The sequence below is a fragment of the Colobus angolensis genome, unplaced genomic scaffold (genome assembly GCF_000951035.1).
Source record: "Colobus angolensis palliatus isolate OR3802 unplaced genomic scaffold, Cang.pa_1.0 Scaffold3, whole genome shotgun sequence".
Classification (NCBI taxonomy): Eukaryota; Metazoa; Chordata; class Mammalia; order Primates; family Cercopithecidae; genus Colobus; species Colobus angolensis.
Window position 1 is genome coordinate 5,125,862 of NW_012116265.1, and position 9,210 is coordinate 5,135,071.

At 39.9% G+C, this 9,210-nt stretch overlaps 1 protein-coding gene across 2 annotated transcripts in view; it reads left to right on the forward strand.

Moving 5' to 3' along the window:
• Nucleotides 1-9,210, forward strand: part of PTPN21 (protein tyrosine phosphatase, non-receptor type 21) — a 93,579-nt gene that overhangs the window by 44,835 nt on the left and 39,534 nt on the right. For both annotated transcript variants that reach the window (XM_011949451.1, XM_011949452.1), the window contains exons 5-8: nucleotides 1,891-1,958; nucleotides 2,790-2,860; nucleotides 5,919-6,006; nucleotides 6,418-6,506. In XM_011949451.1, coding sequence (XP_011804841.1) covers nucleotides 1,891-1,958; nucleotides 2,790-2,860; nucleotides 5,919-6,006; nucleotides 6,418-6,506 — 316 coding nt within the window. The remainder of the gene's footprint in view (nucleotides 1-1,890; nucleotides 1,959-2,789; nucleotides 2,861-5,918; nucleotides 6,007-6,417; nucleotides 6,507-9,210) is intronic.

The following is a 9,210-nucleotide window of genomic DNA, read 5'->3' on the forward strand; positions in this document are numbered from 1 at the left end:
CCGTCTCCTGGGTTCAAGCAATTCTCCTGCCTCAGCTTCCTGAGTACATGGGATTGCACATACCTGCCACCCCACACACCCAACTAATTTTTGTATTTTTGGTAGAGATGGGGTTTCAACATGTTGGCCAGGCTGGTCTCAAACTCCTGACCTCAGGTGATCCACCTGCCTCAGCCTTCCAAAGTGCTGGGATTACAGGTGTGAGCCACTGTGCCTGGCCATGGTTACATGAATAAATTCTTTAGTGGTGATTTCTGAAATTTGGGTGTACCCATCACCTGAACAGTGTACCCTGTACCCCATGTATAGTCTTTTATCCCTCACCACACTCCCACTTGTTTGGTTTCTTAAATGGTTGTCCTGGATTATGCAGTAATATCATCAATCATAATAGATAAAGATGGCTGGGTATGGTGTCTCACGCCTCTAATCCCAGCACTTTGGGAGGCCAACATGGGAGGATTGCTTGAGTCCAGGAGTTCGAGACCAGCCTGGGCAACATAGCAAGACCTTATCTTTAAAATGTACATATATAAATAAAGATTCTGCATTTCACCAGCATTTTTGAATTGTTTATTTTTTTCATTTTTACATGTCTAATATACATGTATTTACATGTATGTGTGTATTTTCTTTTTTCTGGAGACAGTCTTACTCTGTTGCCTAGGATCAAGTGCAGTGATGTGATCGTGGCGCACTGCAGCCACAACCTACTGGGCTCAAGTGAACCTCCCACCTGAGCCTCCCAAGTAGCTGTGACTACAGGTGTGTGCTACCATCCTGGCTAATTTTTAAACTTTTCTGTAGAGATAGGGTCTTGCTATCTCTGGGGCTCAAGCTATCCTCCCTCTTTGGCTTACTGAAGTGCTGGGATTATAGGTGTGAGCCACTGTGCCTGGCCGGGAAGGTTTCTGACAGGGCGTTATTTCAAACAATAACTGGCATTTTGCCTTGGGAGTGAAATTTAATCAGAATAATTATTAATAAAACTCCTTCAGCTATTAGCAGGCATGGAGACATGCATCATTTTTAAACAAATGCCTGATGCACATAGAGCCACATTCCTTTTCAAGGTACTTTGGATTTTCTTAGGTATCCTTTTTGGCTTTAAGAATTACTTTTTCATAAGCATTTTGCTGAATTGTCAATTTTTTTAAAAAATTAAAAATTTCAAAACAAATATATCTTGCTGTAGTATATTCAAGTGGTCTAAGTCCATTTCATCACTCCTGTTGACAATTTGGTTTCTCCTTGATATTTTTCTGTACATAAGCAAGCATATATGATTACAGGGTAGGTTTTGTTTGCATTTAAACTATAAAAATGAGATCTAGGCTGGGCGCGGTGGCTCAAGCCTGTAATCCCAGCACTTTGGGAGGCCGAGACGGGCGGATCATGAGGTCAGGAGATCGAGACCATCCTGGCTAACACGAAACCCCGTATCTACTAAAAAATACAAAAAAAACTAGCCGGGCGAGGTGGCGGGTGCCTGTAGTCCCAGCTACTCCGGAGGCTGAGGCAGGAGAATAGCGTGAACTGGGGAGGCGGAGCTTGCAGTGAGCTGAGATCTGGCCACTGCACTCTGTCGCCCAGCCTGGGCGACAGAGCTAGACTCCGTCTCAAAAAAAAAAAAAAAAAAGATCATATTACATATAGCTTGCAACTTGTTTTTTTATTTAATTCATAGGCATTTTTCCAAGCCAAGACTCGTGTCTGCCTAATTAACATTTTTAAAAAGATACTTTTAAAATATACTTTTTATAGTTATAAAAAATTTGACTTCTGAAATATTAGCATACCATCTATATATACGGCATGTTGAATTTTGTTGCGCATATTTTGCAATGAAATTTAAATATAATTAACGTGAGTTTTTGTCATTCTATATAGCTGATTTTGGTGACTTTGATCAGTATGAATCCCAGGACTTTCTTCAGAAATTTGCCTTGTTTCCTGTGGTAAGACTTCTTTTGACACTGGGCTTTTTAAAACAAACAGTTCATTCCTATACCCTTAATAATCCCTGAAATGAAATCCGTATGATAGATTTACTGTCAGGAAGAGGATTATAAAAAAAAATTCCCTCTTATAAACATCTCAAGTGTGACTGCTTTCTCTGTTGTCGTCATCTTGGTCCTTGTGAACCCACAGAATCTGAAGGGTCTATAGTGACTGCACTGTGCCTGGAGATATTTGTTTTCTATTTGAATGTGAGCTTAAAAAGAAGGATTCATTTTCAGCTTCTCAGGAAGCATGCACAGGTTTTGCTTTTAACTGAAGGTTTGAAACCTTACAAAATTATATTGAGGAATGAATGTCACTTCACATCAGCGATTTAAAAAGTAGATGACAAAGACACTGCTTTCTACTTTTATAAAGTCATTGCTGATGGAAAGGACATGGAAACTGCATTGCAACAACTAAGAAAGGTGTGGTATGCTCTTCTGAGTGTCTACACAGCCAGCCAGAGAACACATAAGATGTTTTTATCTTGCTGGGCTCAGCACTGGCTGACTACTGTCACCAACTTGAAATAACTCAGCTGAAACTTTCCCAGGGATGAATTGAGAAGGTGGGGCAAGTTTTTTTTTTTTTTTTTTTTGGCTCCTGTGAAGAAGCCACTTAATTCCTTAGAAAGGTGATTACCTATGTAAGCAAAGCTCCCATATATTAACAATAGTCATAATTTTGCCAGATAGTGACGAGAGTCATTAACAGTCAACAGCCATGATTCCTTCTAAGAAATTTGGGTGAATTGTCACGTACTTACCACTGTGTGTTTTCTTCAGGGATGGTTACAAGATGAAAAAGTATTGGAAGAAGCAACCCAAAAAGTGGCCTTACTACATCAGAAATACAGGTAACTCTAAGAAATAACACATGGAAATAGCATAGAACCAATGTCTGCTTGAATTTGAAATATTCAATTAAATATTTAATTTACATGATTAATACGTATTTGCCCAACTAAATTTGGAACATTACTGCCACTGCTATTACAAGTAGCCAATATTTACATAGTACTCACTATGTGCCATGTGCTGTTCTAAGTAAGCACTTACCCATATTACTCATTTATTGTCCTTTTTTAGCAGTGAGGACACTGAGGAAGTTGAAAGCAGCCAGTCATTGATGGGTGCCCATTTTTTACTGTGTATAGTAAAGGTTTATTTGATAACCTCATCCTGTATAGGTTAATGTAAAATTAGGATGATTTGTTTTCTTTTATGATATAGCTTAGCAAGTCCAGGGTTACTTCCCTCTGTATACCTACGGAAGCTGTGTCTGTCATCTGGGGAGCTACGCTAAGAGCTATGGTGCTTATTACTCTGAACTATGCTTCTGCATACCTTTGTATACTTGTACATATTGACATTCTTTCATGGTGAATCTCTGTGTTGCCTGTAAGAAAAAATACTCTTCTAGAGAATGCTAGGTTTCATTCTAAACCAACTACCACACAGTTCCACATACAGATGCTCCTTGACTTAGGATGGGGTTAAGTCCTGATAAACCCATAGTAAGTTGAAAATACTGTAAGTCAAGATGTATTTAATAGACCAGTACTGCTGAACATCATAGCTTAGCCTAGCCTACCCTACCTGTTCTCAGAGCACTTACATCAGCATACAGTTGGGCAAAATCATCTAACACAAAGCCTGTAATATATTTTATAATGTTGAATATCTCATATAATTTGTTGAATACAGTACTGAAAGTAAAAAACAGAGTAGTTGTATGGGTCCTCGAAGTACAATTCCTACTGAATTTGTATCACCTTTGTACCATTGTAAAGTTGAAAAGTCACTCAGTTGAACCATCATAAGTTGAGGACTGTCTGTACTCTACCATTAAATTCTTATAACTACTCATTAAGATAAACATTATTATCTCCATTTTACAGATGGGGAAACCAAACTCAAAGAGATTTAGTTATCTCTGGCCGGGAGCAGTGGCTCATGCCTATAATCCCAGCACTTTGGGAGGCTGAGGCGGGCAGATCACGAAGTCAGGAGATCGAGAACATCCTGGCAAACATGATGAAACCCTGTCTCCACTAAAATACAAAATATTAGCCAGATGTTGTGGCATACACCGGTAGTCTCAGCTACTCAGAAGGCTGAGGCAGGGGATTTGCTTGAACCCGGGAGGCAGAGGTTGCAATGAGCTGAGATCGTGCCACTGCACTCCAACCTGGTGACAGAGCCAAAAAAAGAGAAAGATTTGGTTACCTCTACATGTGGTAAAGGTGGGAATTGAAAGCAGGTCAGTTTTGTTAGAACCTATTGCTTATCCTCTTCCAAATAAAATAACCTTTTGCCTCTAGTCTCTGTCCACTCAAATCCACACAGTGGCTCACAAAAGATTAATCTCCCTAGCATATCACTTTCCTCTTACCTCTCTCCTTCTCCTTCCACGTGCTTGTGGGTATTTTCATGCTTCCTGCTAGCCTGAGTTCATTACTCTGGGATTAAAGGCCTCCCATAAATTGGTTAAATCCTGCCTTCCCAGCTTTACCTTCTGCTGTCCACATGAACCATTTCTTTTCTAGCTTAATTGATCCCTCAGGCACACATTGCCCTGCCTTTTGTCACTTCCATTTATTCATTTGTGCATTTCTTTAAAAGATAGCTTGGTGTTCTTACTCTGTATTAGGCAGAGTAAGAGTGCTGGATGCTATGGCACAAAGATAAATAGAATAATTTCTTGTCTTCTAAGTGTGCATTCCCAGCCTTGCAATATGAGGGCTGGCAGGACAACCCACTCTAGTAATGATAATACATATAAGAAGATAATGAGTGCAGTTAGAGGGGTACGGGTGGAATGTGTTGGGACTGCACAGAATTGGGGCACTGGGGAATCCCAGAAGGCGACCCAGAGGAAATGATACATAGACAGAGTCTTGAAGGATATTAGGGATTGGCCAGATCTACAAGTGAGTCACAGGCATACCAAGAAGAGGGATTCTCATGTGCAAAAGCCCAGAGGGGCTAGGGAACATACTCTATCTGAAGAGATGCAGAGTTTGGGATGGCTGCAGTGTGGGTGCCTTGAGCACAGAGGGGAGCATCGAAAGATGAGGCTGGAGATGCAAGTCTGCATGCACTTGGGCACTCCTCCTGTACCCATGCTGCCTTCCTACCCATCCTAGTAGTGCTGCACTCCACTCACCTGAGCGAAAAGGGGTTTTCATGTAGCCTCCTCATACCCTTATTCCCTGTATTCGACATTTAGCACATAATTCTCAGTAATGCCTGATATTTTGTTGTTTTTGTTTTTGTTTTTTTTGTTGTTGTTGTTGCCCAGACTGGCGTGCAGTGGAGCAATCATAGCTCACTGCATCCTTGAACTCCTGGGTTCAAGCAGTCTTCCCACCTCAACCTTCCAAGCAGCTGGGACTATAGATGTTGCACCACCATGCCTGGCTAATTTAAACATTTTTTTTTTTTTTTTTTATAGTGACAAGGTCTCACTATGTTGCCCAGGCTGGTCTCAAACTGCTGGCCTCAGGTGGTCCTTTCTCCTTGGCTTCCCAAGGTGCTGAGGTTACAGGCATGAGTCACCGTGCCCAGCCCTGATATTTGGGATAATAAGCAATTACTTGGTGATTTAAGAAAAGTTCAAGATTTCACCTGAAGATTTTTTTAGGAAGTTTTTTTATCCCCTACCTTCCCACTCATCTGCCTTAAGTATAGAGAGCAGGATCTCATGTGATACCCTCAGCATTCAGTACAGTGCTTCACACAGACTGGTTTTCAGTAAATATCAATATACTGATATAACCAATTATAGATGCTTAGAAACTTGAAATGTTTGTAATGTCCTATGCTAAATTGATACATAGGTTTTAAGAAAAGCTTTATTTTAAACCATTTTAAGCTTGCTTTGTGAACAGTCTTGCTTCTTTTGGGTTGCAGAGGGCTCGCAGCTCCTGATGCTGAAATGCTGTACATGCAGGAGGTAGAGAGAATGGATGGCTATGGAGAAGAGAGCTACCCTGCTAAGGTAATTGTGGCTCGGTGGCTGGGGTTCTTTAAAGTTAGGCTCACAAATTTGAGAAAATCATGGGGAAATCCAATGATGTCCTCATGTGCAAAAGTTGAGGACATGCAAAACTCTGGAAACTTAAAAGCCGAGGTCCTGGTGACCAAAATTTTGTGGTAAAATGCATTCCCATTTTGTGGTTCATACTTTGAAATGGTCTTGAAATAGAGTTCCTAAGGAGGGCCAAACTTTTTCAATTTTTATACATACCTATAAGATCATAGATCTCATTCAGACTTTTGTCTTCCTGCATAGTTACTCTGTAGATCTTCTGAACTTTCTGCATCTGGGAAGCCAGTCCAGGGAACTCTGTAGCAGCAGTTCCTCTGCATCTGCTTCCTGGGTGTTTCTTCTTTTGCTTTCTCCTTTTAGGATAGCCAAGGAAGTGACATATCCATTGGAGCATGTCTTGAAGGTATCTTTGTGAAACACAAGAATGGAAGGCATCCTGTGGTATTTAGGTATTTTTCTTACCTCTTTTTGTATGTTTTCTATGACTCCTGTTGGTGATATATTTTTTTAGTACTTACAGCAGTTAAATTGTTCACAAGTCTATACCAAGGTCTCATTAAAAAATGGAAATAATTCCTTTCCTAGAAAAAGAAATACCATTGGAATGCAACAGTCCTTTTCAGTAAGCCACTTTCTTCAAAACGAAATTTCCAGAATATAATGCCTATAATGACGGCCTATTATAAAATGCTTAAAAATGTGTGACCCTTTTTGTGCCATATGGAGGCCATTCTTTGTTTTGATGTGAATTTTTAATTTGAGCTGTGGTTTCCAGCACTATTTATTGGTTAATTTATTTACTGTGAGACAAGGTCTCACTCTGTTGCCCAGGCTAGAGTACAGTGGTATAGTCACCACTCACTGCAGCCTTGACCTCCCAGGCTGAAGTGATCCTCCCATCCCAGCTTCCTGAGTAGCTAGGACTACAGGCTAATGCCACCATGCCTGGCTCATTTTTGTATTTTTTGTAGAGACAGTTTCGCCATGTTGGCCAGGCTAGTCTCAAACTCTTGGGCTCAGGCTATCTGCCTGCCTCCCAGAGTGCTGGGATTCCAGGGGTGAGCCCACTGTGCCCGGCCTATAGGGCTTTTTCCTATGAAAAATATAGATCTTTGTTTTGACTCTAGTTTTGTACCAAAATTCCTAAAATACCAGTATCTAAGCAAATTTCAATAATTTTTTATAATGTTGGTTTTTTTGCTGATATAAAAAAAGATACTATTCATTTGTGGAAATCTTGGAATGTGAAGAAAGATGGAAAGCATATGTAGCAGTGTACTAATAGTAACTGACTCCGAACAATGAAACTACAGGTGATTTTAATTTCCTTTATAGTATTCTGTGTTCTAATTTGTATCTTAAAGATAGTAAGTTGGTCCATATTGTACAATCCCTGCCTTTAATTCCTTAAAATCTGTAATTTGGAAAATCCAAAGTTCATTTCATAGAAATACTTGCAGTTTTACTCTGAGATTCTATTTACCCAGTTGAGTAAATTGGGTACAGAGTAGTGAAAATTAAAAGTTTATATTGTTTTTAAATTTATATTTATTATTTATTTTATTTTATAGAGATGAGGTCTCGCTGTGTTGCCCAGGCTGGTCTCTAACTCCTGGTCTCAAGCGATTCTCCCTCTTTGGCCTCCAAAGGTGATGGGATTACAGGCGTGAGCCATGGTGTCCAACCAAAAGCTTATATTGTTTTTATAAGGCAGGAAAACATATTCTATAACTTTTGTTTTTTGGTTCCTTCATGTCTACCATTTGTTGAGTGCTTATCATGAGTCAGATAAACTATGCTGAGCATTTTATGTGAATTTTTTTAGTGTAATCTTCATAACACTCTCAGCAGTAGGTATCACCACCTCTTTGCACATGTGATAATTGAGGCTTAGAAAAGCTGTGATTTGTCCATGGTCCCTCAGTTATTAACTGGCATAACTAGGACTATAACTTGGGGTCCTCCACTTTATGCGTGGGCTCTTAATTACTGTATTAAACGCTTTTATTCTCTCCACCCCCTACTCACTGCCAGCATCGCAACACACACATTACTCAAGCTTTCTAAACCACTCCTACCATTTCTTCTTGAGAACTAGTTTTGCCTTTGAAGAGCTTTTTCTCTAAACTGACATCTCCTCCCTCACTTCCTTTGCTTTACTGCCTCTTGAGCCATGAATTCTCCATGGTGATTATGACCTCAGAGAGTACCCATCACTTGGGGAGCAGAACCCCACTTCTAGAATGCATTGCCCTGAGCTGGGTGGCTCCCCTTTGGCAGTTGCTCTCTCATCCCCAGGCCACTTATATTAACCCTTCCCAACATGCTGAGTTGGGGGTCAGGGAGAGGAGAGGAAAATTGATCCGTGGCTTCACCTGAAGGGCAGGGCTCTGATGGTGCCCAAAGTGTCACATGGAAACTTGAGGCATCTGCCTGGCTTCCTTTTATCACTGGATGGGAATTTTTACAGTTGCCTTACTGTGATGCTAATAATCTTTAGGTTTAACAAACACTGAATCACTACTAAGTTGATTTTATTTTAATACATTTAAAATAAATCTAATGAAGAAGGATAAAATTTTTTCTTCCATAATTTTTTCTTTTTATGACATTCTGAGATTATGTAATAAAATCAAATATTGACATATAAAAGCTAATATGATAAAATGAGAAAGTATGAGATTTTGAATCGTAGTGATCACTTCCAGAATAGTTCACTCTTTGAGTTCCTGGCATTTCAAATTTATCTTCACCCTGAAGCTTTTCAGAGCACACCTCCCCAACTTTTGTGCCTTATTTTAATACCTGCAGCACTTAAAGGTCCTTGTTGGCTTCTGTATTCTTTCTCCCACCTTTCCCCTCCACCTGTGCTCTTTTGAGGGAAGCACTGTACTTCACTAATCTTAGTGTCCTTAGGACCGACTGCAATTTCTGGCATTGTTATAATGGTGTCTTTTATTTTGTTGAATGAGTAAATGAGGCGTTGGCAATCAGCTAAGACAGGGATCTTCCATCAAGCAAATCTGACACATGAGAATGATACATTTTACATCTTTTAAATTCTCTTTTCCCTCATTTAGTATACATGAGTTTACTTTTTACAACTAGCTGCTGTCACTTCAGTTAGAACATTCACGCTAGCTGATTAAAACC